The sequence below is a fragment of the Chamaea fasciata genome, unplaced genomic scaffold, assembly GCF_029207755.1.
Source record: "Chamaea fasciata isolate MVZ Bird 193981 ecotype frontalis unplaced genomic scaffold, bChaFas1.0.hap1 SCAF_207, whole genome shotgun sequence".
Lineage (NCBI taxonomy): Eukaryota > Metazoa > Chordata > Aves > Passeriformes > Sylviidae > Chamaea > Chamaea fasciata.
In genome coordinates, this window is record NW_027094292.1 from 5212 (window position 1) to 19503 (window position 14292).

General features: G+C 57.7%; 1 protein-coding gene across 1 annotated transcript; it reads right to left on the reverse strand.

Moving 5' to 3' along the window:
• Positions 1-2865: 2865 nt before the first annotated feature.
• LOC136304860 (serine/threonine-protein kinase pim-1-like) lies at positions 2866-4953 on the reverse strand (the record flags this gene model as incomplete). Its single annotated transcript, XM_066208295.1, has 5 exons — positions 2866-2972; positions 3219-3395; positions 3613-3979; positions 4159-4209; positions 4327-4953. Coding segments are annotated over 5 exons (1329 nt in total), but the record flags the coding sequence as incomplete, so codon positions are not given.
• Between the last annotated feature and the right edge of the window lie 9339 nt (positions 4954-14292).

The window sequence follows — 14292 nt, forward strand, 5'->3', positions numbered from 1 at the left end:
ATCTGCTGGATTCAGTCAGGTCCATGTTAGCAGCATTACTTTGGTCAAAAAGTTCCCTCTTGGTCAGCTCTTGTGGCCTAAGGCTTCAGCTCCATCAGCTCCTGGTGCTAAGCTGCTCACGCTGAACGAGACGACTCAGAGAGAAGAATACAGTTCATCCAATTCCTTCTGGGACACTGAGAGGGGAGGGTGTGCAAACAGGAGCATTGTTTGGTGTCCCCTCGTCTCTGCCCTTCACGCCTTTCAGCGCTTAGAAACAGCCGAGAGCTTTCTCCAAGAGTGCAATGAAGCAGCTGTTCCTGCTCCCAGGTCTGGCTCTCTCCAGTCTCTGACCTTGCCTGCTTTTGCCCCTCTTGCTGTGCCCTCTGTTCCCCCGGGGCTCGGTGGCTGCTGCCCAGGACTGTGGAAGTGGCACAGATCCAGGGGTCGAGACCCTCCTTCCTCTGCCCTTGCAGCTGCCTGCTCACAGCAGCCTTTTCCATCTGGAAGCTCCACGTGGAGAGGGAGTCCTCACCTCTGTTCCTTGCACAACCCCCAGGAGCCCAGGGCTGCCATCTCAAGTCCCTGCGGGCCCTGAGGGCACCCGGGTGCCTCAGGCTGCTGTGACACCACTGCCCACGGGAGGGAACAGTGGCGGGGGCTGTGCTCAAAGCCAGCTCCATGTGCTGCTGCTGCTGCTGCTGCTGCTGTGGGGGTCGTTTGTCCAGCCCTGCCCCAGACTGAGGGATCGGATCCAGGCCCTGCTGCTGCTCCCTGGGGATCAGGCACAGTTTGGTTGTCGCCGTCAGGGCCAGCAGAAGCCGTGGCCGGAGCAGCGGGTGCTGACAGTGCCCCAGGGCCCGGGGCCGGAGGTGTTCCTGTGCTGGGGGCTGGCCGGAGCTGCCCCTTGTTCTCCCTCTGCCTCCCACAGAGCTGGGCCGGGCACAAGTGGGGCAGCACAGCAAACAGGGAGCCTGCCAGTCTCTTCCAGCCCTGTCTGCTCAGAGTTTGGGCCTTGGAGCTGCAGCTGGACACAGGCAGCTGCTCCTGCTCCCTCTGCGTGTCCCCGTGTTCAGCAGTGCTGCTCCATCAGTCTGTGCCCAGCAACGGGGAAAAGCCTCAGCCCTGCAGGGCCAGGAGCTGCCGGGCTCTGCCTGGGGAGCTGCTCCACACGGGAACCAGCAGCAAAGGACATTCCTTCCCTAGGACAAGTTTTCTATTAAGAAAAAAAAAAAAAAAAGAAAATTAAAAACAACACAGAAAAAAAAGTGGAAGATAAAAACAAAACCCAAGTGCAGCATAGTAAAAATACTTTATAGCTTTGGATAAAGAGATAACTGAACTTTTTCAAATGAGATCTCCGTTATTTACTCCATAAATGTGCTGATGGCATGGATCCATCCTACTGACCTCAGCAGCCTTTTAAAAAAGATTTTGTGGTTTGTTTCCAGTATTATTTTAAATTGTGATTGAAGCAATAGGAAATTGCTTTGTGCCCTGCCAGCTCCATGCAGGACTGGGAATCTAAACTTTGCCAAACCCCAAATCCTTTACAAGACGACCTTCCTTCTCACCCTGTGAATGAGCTGCACATTCCCTTTGAAATTGTCAGGGGTTTCTTAAAGACGCAAAGTCCCACTTACAGCTTTTTGCTCTGCTTGGGAAGTGCAGAAGGGCAATTCTTCATCCATCCGCTCCAGACTGCACTGCCTTAGGAACGCCGTCCACTCGCCAGGTTTTGCTCACTTGTGGCACTTCTGGAGGAGGAAGAAAGGGCAGTTGCACGATTCCAGCCAAAAAAGGAATGAAGAGCGGGACAGACAAAACATCCTGTGGAGATCCAGGCGTTCAGCTGGAACTGTGGAGTGCTTGGGTTCTTGCCAATTGGATGTGGATCCCTCACTGCAATCTCTTGGCCTGCAGGAGAGTCTCACTCACCTGCAAAAGCAGAAAGCTCACTCGGTGGGCTCAGAATGGGCTCGTCTGATGCAAAGCTGTCAGAGCAATGTGAGGGCAGAGCCGGCCCAGCCGTGCCTGGGGCTGAGCCCAGCAGAGCCCTGGCAGAGCCCAGAGCAGCCTCAGCACCCACAGAGCCCGGCTGGAAGGAGAGAAACCAGAAACTGCCCGTCAGCCGAAGGCTCCTGTCCCCTCGTCCCGACCGCCCGCAGTGCCCAGGCCACGCTGGCCGTGCTCAGAGCTGGGCCCAAAGCTGCCCATCACTGCTGCCTTTGGGGGCAGAGCAGGAGGGCAGGACACGTGCCCAGCCTGCAGCCAGCCACGGCACATCCAGCCCTCAGCAGCTGCGCAGAGCCAAAAGGCAGCTTGACGGCCGAGTGAAGAATCTGTGGCGTCTGCCCCAGCAAAGGGAGGAACCTTTGGTGCCCGGCCAGGCCGTGCCATGCCCACATCTGGGAGCATCCCCCCAGCTGTGGACTCACCTGCAAATTGGGCCCCAGGGAGCGTGTCTGAAGAAGGTGCCAGAATCCAAGTCGATCATCCTCAGCTGCCGGTGGCCAGGTCGAGGAAGAGCTTGGCATCCTTGGGGTTGTCCTTGGTGTCTCCAGCAGCAGCCCCACCTGATACAGCTTCTCCAGGGGCTCCTCCTTCCCTGGGGGCCAGACCAGGCTGTCAGTGCTCTGCCCAGGGCCCCAGCCACCAACGAACCAGGACAAGCATAACTAGGGTGGATGGTGGCCACCAGTGCTTGCTACACCAGGTCTCCAGCTCCGCCCCAGCACAGATGTTCCCATCTGGTCATCCCTGCTCAGAGCTACAGGCAGGACAAAAACACTCTGGTTTTCTTTAGCACTGATTGCCATGAGATGTGTGGAGCTCTTACCTGTCAGGTCTTTGGATCAAACTGTGCACATGGACCTCTCCCATCTTCTAGGGATGATGAACACCCTGCAGCCAAGGATCATTGAAGAGGTCTTCTAAGGATGGCCTGTCCAAGGGTTGCATGGACAAACACCTCCTGATAACATTTTGGCACTCTGAAGAGAGAAACCAGAAACCAGCAGTCAGTTGGAGAAGGATCCCGTCTGCTTTGCCCCTCCATTCCCGTGCCCAGGCCATGCTGGGTGTGCCCAGAGCTGTGCCTAAACTTCCCCATGGATTCTCTGTTTGGAGGAGAGCAGGACATGTGCCACCTCCTCAGCAGCTGCCAGAGCAGGGTGCTCATCAGCCTGCTGCTGTCTCCCAGCACCGGGATTCCCCTGTGCCCAGAGATGAGGACCCACCTTGAGAGAGCCATTGTGGGAACAAGATGCGCCCCCAGATGAACTGCTGGCCCCTCCTGAACGGGTGCTTCCCCATGACCAGGTGGTACAGCAGGAGGCCCAGGGACCAGATCGTCGCTGCCTCGCCGTGGTAGTGTTGGTGGTGGATCCACTCTGGTGGGCTGTAGGGCAGGGTTCCTATGGAACACAGACGGAGTTCATCAGGGGATGCTGCAACTCCTAAAGCCTCGCCCCGGCATCCCTGGGCGTGTGGGGGCTGGCCCCCTCCCGCCCCCACCCAAAAGCAACTTGGCTCAAGAAATAACGCTGCTCCTAGCAGCGAGAGGGGGAAGCCGCGGTGCTACAGCCAGGCTGGGCCGTGAGATGCCCAGGAACATCCCCTGAGAGGGCTCACCTGCAAATTGCCTGTAGGCTGTGTCTTGGAGGAAGGCGCCGCAGCCAAAGTCGATCAGTTTGAGCTGCCCGGTGGCCAGGTCGAGCAGGATGTTCTCGGGCTTGATGTCGCGGTGCAGGACCCCGCAGCTGGTGCAGTGCCGCACGGCCGCCAGCACCTGGCGGAACAGCCCCCGCGCCTCCTCCTCCGGCAGGAACCTCCGCTCCGCCAGGAAACCCGAGAGGTCCTGGCACCGCTCCGGACGCTCCAGCACCAACAGGAAGCTGTTGGGGAGCTCAACCCACTCCAGCAGCTGAATGATGCCACCACATCCAGAGGACAGCCTGTCCAGCAGCACGATTTCCAGGGGCGCACGGGCGCCGTTGGGCTGCCGAAGGACCACGATGCCGTCAGTGGGGCTGAGGCTGTGCCAGGGCTCGGGAACCCCTCACCCAGCCCCGGATGCTCTGGGCCCCCCGCTCAGCCCACGCCCGCTCTCCCTGCAGGGCTCCCGCCGGCTCTTCCCCTGCCGGGCCCCAGCTTCTCCCGCCGGCCCCGCTCACTCACCAGCTCGCCCCAGTGCTGGACGCGGGCCCGGGGCACGCATTTGATGGCCACCTGCGAGCAAAGGCCAGCAGCGGGCTCAGCTCGCCGCCTGCCCCGCCGCGCCCCGATCTTCTCCTCCTCCTCCTCCGCCCTCCTCCTCCTCCGCCCGCCGCCAGCCCCGCCGCTCACCGGGGCGCCGTCCGAGAGCCGCGTCCCCGAGTAGACGCTGCCGAAGCCTCCGCGCCCCAGCAGCGAACCCAGCCGGTACCGGTCCTGCAGGGCCTCCCGCGCCTCCCCTGCGGGCGACACGCGGCCCTCAGCGCTCGGCCCGGGGCCAGACACGGCCCCCGAGCGCCCCCCGAGCGCCCCGGGCCGGGCATCCCCACCCGCCCCGGGCCCCGGCGGCTCGAGGCCGGCGGCTGCGCTGCCGAGCGGCGGAGCTCGGGCCGGGCAAGCCGCGGCGGAGGCGGCGGGAGCGGCCGCGCCGCGTGTGTCCGCGGGGCCCGGGAGGAGCCGGGGCCGGGGCCGGGGCCGGGGCGGGGGTTGGGTTCGGGGTCGGGGCCGGGATCGGGGCCAGGGCCGGGGCCGGGGCCGGGGCCGGGGCCGGGGCCGGGGCCGGGGCCGGGGCCGGGGCCGGGGCCGGGGTCGGGACAGGCGCAGCCAAAGCGCAGCGATGCCGCCCTGGCCCCAGGCACTGATGCCCGCCCAGCACCGCCACAGCCAGCACCGCCAGAGCCGGGCGGAGCCCAGACCGCGGCGGGACGCCCGGGGCCGGGGGCGGGCCCGGGGCCGGGGGCGGGCCCGGGGCATGGCCCAGCCCTGCGGGGGGAGAGGGAGAGGCCGGGACGGGGACGCAGAGAGGGGCCGGGGGGTGTCGGGAAAGGGACACCGGGAGAGGCTGCGGGACAGCGAGACAGAGTGCGGGACAGCGGGAGAGGGAGAGGAGGAACAAGAGAGGGACGGGGAGGGGTCGTAGACGCCGTAGACTCGCTGCTGCCGCTGCTGCTGCCGCTGCCGCCGCTGCAACTGGAGCCCTGGGGCCGTTTGTCCGCGTGTCCGTTCCACGCTCCAGCCCCGCGCTCCCCGGGGGCAGCCCCCGAGCCGCTCCAAACACGGCAACTTGGCCGTGCTGAGCCCAGATCCAGAGGCCTGACTCCTGCGCCGTGGCAGAGGAATTCCCTCGGTCGCTGCTGTGCATTGTCCCTGCTGAGGGTCAGACACTGTCAGGACACATTCCCTGGTTGTAGGATTCGTGCCCGACCCAAGCACGACGCTTATGTCTCCAGCGTTACTTTGCAGCAAAAACAGGGGAAGGCAAACTCTGTGTACGGCCCATGGTATTTTCGAGGGTCTAAAACTCACTAAGTCATTGATCTGAGAGGTGAGATCCATTTGGGATTAATGGCACGGAGAAGTAGTGCAACACGGAAAAGGGAAGCATAGAAATAAATAGAGGAAAACGTCTTGGTTTATTTCTTGCGTTTTCATTTCACTTCTGGAAAGCTGTTGCAGTTTTCCAGCAACCTTCACCACAGTCCCAGCTGCTCTTTTCAAGAACCTTTGGTGGAGAACGAGGTCGAGCTTCTGGCACAAGATGTGCCACCAACTGCAGCTTCTCCTGGATTTCCATACTGAATGCAGCACGACTTTTGCAGCAAAGCAGGACAAATGTTTGGAAAACTTTACGATTTGTCCTTTCTTTTTTCCTTGTGGACTGGGGAGTTGTGCCATTGGTAAGGTTTTCCTTGTTACTGTTTTAATCCAAGAAAACAGGAGGTGGCACCAGCACTTGTTGGGGAATGCAACCCTGACTGAATCCAGAGACAGAATCTCCCTGACACTGTGTGAGCTCCCCGGGCTGGGCTCAGGTTCCTGCTGGGACTCTGCAGAGAGCTCCAGCTGGGATCAGCAGCAGCTGGAAATACCTCTGGGCATCTCCCTTTTCTGCTGCTCGGAGGAAGCAATGAAGTGAGTCAAGAAGTTCTGGTTTTTCTTTCTCCGGGTGCATTTTTGCATTTTGTTTGACACCCCAGCGGCAATTTTTGTGATGGCCTCTCTAAGTTGATTCTATTTCAGCAGCACCAGCAGCAGGGCTGTGTTGGAGCGCTGCAAATGTGGCCTGTGTGGCTTTCATTCCCCTCGACTTAGTGCCCGGGGACTTGGGAGCATTTCAATCTCTTCTTTGCACGGTGCCTGCACCAGAAAGACTGAGTTCACTGTCACAAAAGCACAGCGGGTAGCAAGGATGGAAAAAGGCAATTGCAGTTGTCCTGATAAAATCCAGTCGGCAGCCAGAGGGGTGCAGCAGCAGCCGCCATCTCCAATTGCCAAGGCAAAGGCAGCAGCAGCCTCCTGCCGTCACCTCAGGCTGAGTGAAACAGTGCTGAAAACAGCGCTGGAAGCCGACCCTTCCTTTCTCTGGAGGCTGGGTCGGGGCAGCACAGGCGGGCCCTGAGCAGTCTGGGCTGTTGGCGGGTGAGCGTTGCTCCAGTCCGCAATTGAGCCGGACAAAGGCCTTGGAAGGCGAGGCAGGAGCAGGTGGGAAGGGGCTGGCGCTGCTGCTGCTCCTGCCCGGGAGCCCCGGCGGGGCCGGGCCGGCGCCCGCTGCGCTGCGGCTCCTGCTGCTGCCAGAGCCGGGCAGGCCTCGGGGACAGGGAATGGACACGGGGGGACAGCAAAGGCCGGCGGGGCTGCGGGGATGCTGGTGCTGGGGCCAGCGCCGGCACGGAGCTTCGGCCGCAATTGACCCGCAGGGAACCGCTGGGCAAAGGCTCCATTTCAGCCTTTCTTTCCTCACGGCTGCGAAACGACTGAAATAAAAGGAGAACCAGCAGGGCCCGGCCCCTTCTCCTTCGGGAGGAGCTCCACGCCTGGGGCCGGGAGGGGCCCTGAGGGGCCGGGAGGGGCAATGAAGGGCCATGAAGGGCTGTCAGGGGCCAGGAGAGGTTCTGTGTAGCCAGGAGGGGTTTGAGGGGCCGTGAGGAGCCTCAGCCCCGGCAGCAGCGGGGTCCCACCATGTCCCCAGGGCAGGGCAGCCGTGAGGGGCCGCGAGTGCAGACGTGGCAGCAGAGCGGGCTTGGGGCATCTCCGGGAGGGGATGAGAGCCTTCCCCAGCTCCAAACCACACCAAACCCACCACTAACAGGATTTCCCATCTTTAGAATCCACTGGCAACTTGGAGTCGACTGAACCGTTTAATCCCAGTGGAAAATGCAAGGGAATTTTCCTAATGAGTTACATCCAGCCTTGGTTAATCGTGTCTAAGATTTAAAAATCTGACCAGTGAAAAGTAACACTAATAAATAATAAGAACAATAGCAAGAAATAAACTCCCAAATCCCAACACTCAGCACCACACCAAAATGACAAACCTCATTTTTCTTTACTAGCACAAGGTTCATGAAAACAAATCCTGTTAACTTTCTCCACCTCACATCTTCCCCACCAGACAAATGAGGCCATTTGCAGTGTTTAATACAAGTCACAATTGAGGGCTGGAGGGAAGAACGGGGAGACACTACGAATTTACATGTCAAACCCAGCGGTCCAGCTTCAAAGTGGAGAGAATAAAATGCAATGGGGGCAGAGGCTGGTCAGATGTTCCTCTAAAGGATGGCAAAATCACCTCCAAGTGAACAGGAGGGGAAAATCAATCCCTATAAACCACCCAGGGTGTTCAGGGACTCAGCTGTGAGGAGCTGGACATGGACAGAGGCATCTGGAACAGTTCTTTCCTCAGGCTGAGCTCTCCAGCCTGGCCCTGAAGTCAATCAAGTGCTTTCCCAGAGCATTCCATGGTTGCCAAGCACCCTTCAAGATGTGGCTCACAGGAGCAGAGAACCTTTCTCAAGGTTCTGAGCAGAAAAAGTGGCAAGAGATGCCCAATTCAGAGCTCTGTTTAAAAACCTGGAAAATAAAAATCAGTTGAACTCTGAAGCCCAGCGGTGGCTCCCAGAATCTCAGAGCCAAGGGAAAACGGGAAAGGCTTTTTACAAGAACCAACGCTGAAGAGCTCCAGATGAATGTGTGACATTTTGAGAGGCTTCCAATTTTCCACAGTTTTCCTTGAATTGTTGAAATTGATTTTGCCTTTGCCTCCTCTTGCACTAAAGGAGCCTCATTTCAGCAGCCAGGAAGGCAAAGCTCATTCCTGGCCCTGGCTGCTGCTGTCCGTGCAGCATTTCCATCCCTCCCGTGGCCTCTTCCCTCAGGGTCCCCAGCAGCAGCAGCTGCCGGAGCAGCACATGGAAGCTGCAGATGGAAGTGCTGCCCACCCCAGCCTGAAGCTGCACAAGGATCCTGCTGCCAGGAACCCCAATATTCCCTCCCAGCGGCCCTGCAAACAGTCACCAATTTTCAGAAGAGCAGTGTGGACAGCAGCTGCACCTGGCCGTTATCCTCTATGAAAGGAAGAAAAAAAGACCTCAGCATCGGCTGCTCGGGGCTCAGCTGGGCGTGAGCCTGCAAACCCACAGGGCACCAAGTGTTTGGTGGGCACACAGTGGCCGTGGCTGGGGGCACAGAGCCTTGCATGGTCAGAGAGTGGCAGGAGCACCGCAACCAGCAGCAGGGCGACAGGGCTGGGTCTCAGCATGTCCTTGTCCAAAACTGCAAACCTGAGTATCACGGCCGTCATCCTGACTGACTGTTCATCTGTGTCCCGCAGGAACTCCACAAAATGTTCAGGCAGGGGCCACACTTTTTTGGTCTGTGAAGAGCACAAGTCGTGAAACGCCGCCCTGGTGCCAACAGGGCCCAGAGGCCAAAGGCCTGTCCCGAGGTACTCGGGCAGCCGAACCAGGAGGCAGGAGAGCTGGGAGCAGCTGCCTGAGCTCTCGAAGCCCAGCCAAGCCCAAGCGACTGCATTCCCCAGCTCAGCTCCAGCCACTGCCCCCTTGTCACCATTGAGGGAGGGATCCTCAGTGAGCTCGAGAAGGGCCCTGAGCGCAAGGTTCCACCTTTCCCTGCACTCACTCCGCAGGTGCTTTGGGGGAGCGCCAGAGCAGCCGGCTGGCAGGAACATGGCAGCTCCCCAGGGGCTGCTTGTGGCCTCTGACACCCAATTCCTCAGGGCTTCCCACCAGCCCAGCCCCTCAGAGTCTCCCCCAGCCCGGCCAGCCTGCCCGGCAGCAGAGGCGCAGCCCCACAGCAGCTCCAGAGGAGCCCGACCAAGAGGCACCGCGGAGCCCTCAGCAATCCGGCCAGCAGCACACGGGCAGGAGGACACAGACGGCGGTTCCTGGCTGGCACAGGGCTTGTGGCCATCTCCAGGCTCCGGCCTCGCAGGGATGCCCACAGCTCCGGCCCCCGCCCACGCGCTCTCTCGGCCGTGCAAAGGCTTCCGCAGGACCACCGAGGGCCAAGGGGCTTCTGGCCATTTTCCCTGCAAGGCTGCACGCCTGGGCAGCTTGCTGAGCACAAAGCACCCTTTTCCCCCTCTTCCCCTGTGCACCCAGGGCAGCAAAAGAAAAATCCTGGGAGTCCGTGTATTGTAACACATATCCTATATTTATATACTGAAGAAAAAAAAGAAGAAAAGAAGAATCCTGTAGAAGAAGAAAATCCCCGCTGGCTCAGTTGGCCCCAGCAGACAGAGTGTCCCAGATCAGCTCTCCGTAGAGCTCCAGCAGCGCAGCCAGCCCAGGCCCGACAGTCGAGGCCGTGTCTTCCGTGCCCTGCGGAGCTGATCTCGCAGCTTCCGCAGGATGGAGTACGGAGCTCTCTGGACTGCCCGGAGGACCAAGGCTGTTTCAATGGCCAGGTTTCTGATGGCAGGGCTGCTGTCATCTGCCGTGTCTTCAAGGGCTGCAAGACAGAGGAACACGGGGCCATAGCCCTGATCAGCAGGGACCCGAGGAGAGCCCCCTGCCAGGGCCAGCCCAGCCCGCTCTTGCCATGGCCACGAGGGAGCAGGGACCAAGGGGATTGAAACATTAATTTTGAAGAATTACAGACTTTATACTGGATATTGCTGAAGTAAGACAGATAGACTTCCCTTTTGATAAGCAGAAGCCGGATTTAAGGAACTGATAAATCATGGGGCCTGTCAACTTATGTTTGTGTATTCTGACTAATCAATAGGCTTCAAGAAGCACAGTAAATTCATAATTGAAATACTCCTGGGAAAACGGGATTCAGTCGTCACGCAACACTAAAAGGTTAAAAAGTCAAAGCGAAGAAGACTCACTTACTTCATCATTTTGAGACCCCGCCCCATAAAAAAGACCACCGACCCATTTCAAAGAACAAACCACGCATGCTTAATAGCTTTTGGCTAATTACCATAGGAAGCGGGGAATGGGAGGTACTGAAGTCATGAATATACATTTGTGTTTTGGGTATTCAATCCTTCTGTACATAAAAAGACCCTGTGATCTTCTGTGAGCGCGCGTGTGTTCGGGAGCTATCCCGCACGCTGTCTGGCGTCGTAATTAAACATACACTTTCTAACTCTAAACTGCTGGAGAGTCTTTTGTCCGTCATTGTTGGATATCGGCATTAGGGCGATATTCCTATTTTTTTAATAATTCAATAGAACACCCCAAATTGCCCAATTTGGACCCCAAATTTCCAAGAATTAGCTGTATAGAGCCAAAAATTCACAAAAATTTCCTTTATGGACCCCAGAACTCCACTATAGAGATGCCAAAACTCCCCCAGACCCCCTTACATCCCATGTAGAGAACCCCAGATCCCCTATAGGATCCCCCAGGCGCCCCCGGACCCTCTATCGAGCCCCTACATATCCCCTCAGACCCCCCTGGGGACCTCCAGACCCCCCCAGACCCCCCAAATCCCCCACAGGGACCCACAGACACCCCCAGACCTCTCCGGACCCGCTACAGGCTCCCGCTGACCCCTAGAGATCCCCTACAGACCCCCCAACCCACCAAAACGCCACAGAAACCCCCCAAATCCCCCACAGACACCCAGACCCCATTTAGGGACGCCCCGACCCCCTTTACGGACCCCGCTGGACCCTCTACAGAGCCCCCAGACCCAGATAGAGCCCCGAGACCCGCCCAGCCCCCTTTAGGGACGCCCAGACCGCCCTAAATCCCCTATGGACCCCCTTAAACCCCTTACAGACCACCCACTAAACCCCCTAAAGACACCCCCAGGTCCCCCCAGACCCCTATAGATCCCCTAGAGATCCCCTACAGATCCCCTATAGATCCCCTCTAGATCCCCCATTGCCCCACCGCAGGTCTCGGACACGCCGGAGCCGGCTCGGGGGACCGGGAACAAAGATGGCGGCGCCCGGGGGAAGCCACTTCTGGGTCATCTGCGCATGCGCTCGAGGGAACGCGCCAGCAGATGGGCGGGGTCCAAGGAAAAAGAGGCGTGGCCAATGAAAGGGCGGGGAACGAATGGAACGAGGCGGGGTCAGAGAAAGGGCGGGAACTGGGAGGGGAAAGGGGCGGGGTCCAGGAAACGGCGGGAATTCTGAGGGGGAATGGGCGGGGTCAAGGGAACGCGCGGTCCTAAAAGGGCCCGGCTTGGCTTAAAATCACCCAAAAGACCCTAAAATCTCCGGCACCGAGACCGAGACCGAGACCAGCACCAGAAACGGCACCAGCACCGAGACTGAGACCGACACCGGAACCGAGACCGGCACCGCTCCGGGACCCGCACTGTGGGACCGACACCGAAACCGGCACCAGAACTGGTACCGGAACCAAGACTGACACCGACACCGACACTGGGACCGGCGCCGGGAGCGCTTCGGAACCGGCACCGGCACCAGGACTGCTCCAGGACTGCGGCCAGAACCCAGACCGGGAGCGCTCCGGGATCGAGACCGAGACCGGCACCGGAACCAGCACCGAGACTGGCACCGCACCGGGACCAAGACTGGGATTGGCACTGGGAGCACTCCGGGACCAAAAACGGCACCGGCACCGCTCCGACACCGAGACTGAGACCAGGACTGAAAGTGGAACCGGCACTGGCACCGAGACTGGCACCGCTCCGGGATCGAGATCGGCACCGCGACCGGAATCAGCACCGGGAGCGCTCCGGGACCGAGACTGAGACCGAGGCCGAAACAGGGACCGGGATCGGACCCGGAATCGCTCCGGGATCGGCTCCAGGATCGATCCGGGACCGCCGCGTTCTTTCTGGGGAGTTTTGGCCGCGCCCCCGGGCGGGACTGGGAGGGACGGGGAGGTTGCCCTGGGCCGGGCGGGACCGCCTCGGTTCGCATCGTTCCGAGGCGGCCACCCCGGTCCAGATGATCCCAGTCTCTATGGTTCTGATCCAGATGGTCCAGCCTGTGAAATCCCAGTCCATGTGATCCCAGTCCATGTGATCAAGAACTCTCCAAGTTTGATTTACTATCAAACCACATCCCACCCACCCAGCCCCACACAATCCCGATCCCAACATCCGCCCACAAAAATATCCCCAAACCAACTGTTCCATTTAGAGTTGTAACCCGTTCATTCTTATCCCATCCCCACTCACGTGGACCACCATGATACCCTGAGGTTGCCAGGTTCAGGTGACGACTTCTGGGATGTGATTCTTGAGTACTGGTATATCTAACAGTGGCTTCAGACCACGGCCACTCAGCTGGCTCCTGGCCATGGGAGTGTGGCAGGATACAGAGAAGTATTAATAATGTTAACATGGTTATTTTGTTTTCATGTCACTTGAAGTGTCCCCTCGGAGTTCTCCTGCAATAGCAAAACACAGAAAAATCTGCCACCTAAGGGCAGAACATTAAAATGATGGAATTATCCAGCGGGTATTTATCCGATGTTCTTTTCCTAAGGCATCAGATGCTATCCACGCAACTTTATTCAGAGAAGTTTTCAACACAAGTGGTACTTCTCCCACCGTAGGGAGGTCTACCAAAACAGGGTGTCCCGGGTCATGAACTGGATTTTCGGGATCATTTGGTCCTCTTTGTGAGGAGATTAAGCTCAGAGGATTTGGGCAAAAAGCAGTAATTTTGGGGCACCCATTTACCCCCCATCTTTCATTTTCACTTTGCACCGCTTTATGCAACCGGCCATCCCAGCCTCCCTCTTGTGGTTTCAGAAGTCGTTTTAAAAGACCGTTAGTCCTTTCTACAATTCCGTTAGCTTGAGTGTAATAGGGAGTGTGAAAAGACCATTTTATCCCTTCACCTTTTGCCCATTCCTGTACTACTTTAGCAGTAAAGTGTGACCCATTATCAGATTGAATTTCCTGTGGTTTTGGGAAAGTCCCGAACCATATCTGCAATGCTTTAACAGTGTTTTCCCCTGTAGCCCTTTTAAATGCCTCGGCTTGAACTGATCCAGATGTAATCTCAACCCCCACTAACACAAAATGTTTACCTCCTGATTGCTTAAAGGGACCCATGTAATCTACCTGCCATGCATCCCATAAGCCTTTACCTGTCCTCAAGTGTAGTGGGTCATCCTCTAAAGGATGTCTTTCTAGCCGTTTGCGACGCTGCTCACGGGCTGAAATGCAGGTGTTACACATTTCTCTGGTAACGGGCCAAGCCCGGGCATGAGCTTCCTTGTATAAATCTTTTGTACCTGTGTGTTGTCGTTTTACATGCAGCCATTCTAATAAGTGCTCCCAATCTTCAGTGATTTCATCCTTTTTCAGAGGACTTAATTTTGCTAATTCATCAGCTCTGTTATTCCATTCTCCTGCTGGATTATCATCTGTCTGGTGAGAGGCTACCCACCCTACAGCAAAATTCCCTTGACTTGCAATTTGTAAAATTTCTTGCCACTTTTCTTTCTGCCACACTGAAATTCTGTTAACTTCCCAATCATTCTGTTGCCAGAAAGGCAGCCATTCAGTGCAGCCCTTATATACAGCATAGGAGTCAGTGTAAATACAGACAAGAGAGGTGTTTTGTGCCTCCCTCTGGAAAACACTCCAAACAGCTCTAAGTTCCCCAATTTGGGCACTGCCTTCCCCTTCTGTAATGATCCGCTCTGCAGAAGAAGTGTGCAAAGCTACAGCTCTGTATTTCCACACTTTTCCTTCACGCTTAGCTGAGGCCTCAGTAAACCATGAATGTGCTGTTTGCTCAGGGGAGAAGGGAGGGGCTATTTTAAGAACTGAGGCAGGTTTGTCTTGGCTGCTATTCAGATTCTCTGTGTCTTGTATTGGTAAATTTTTCACAGCGCCTTCAGTAATTGAAAA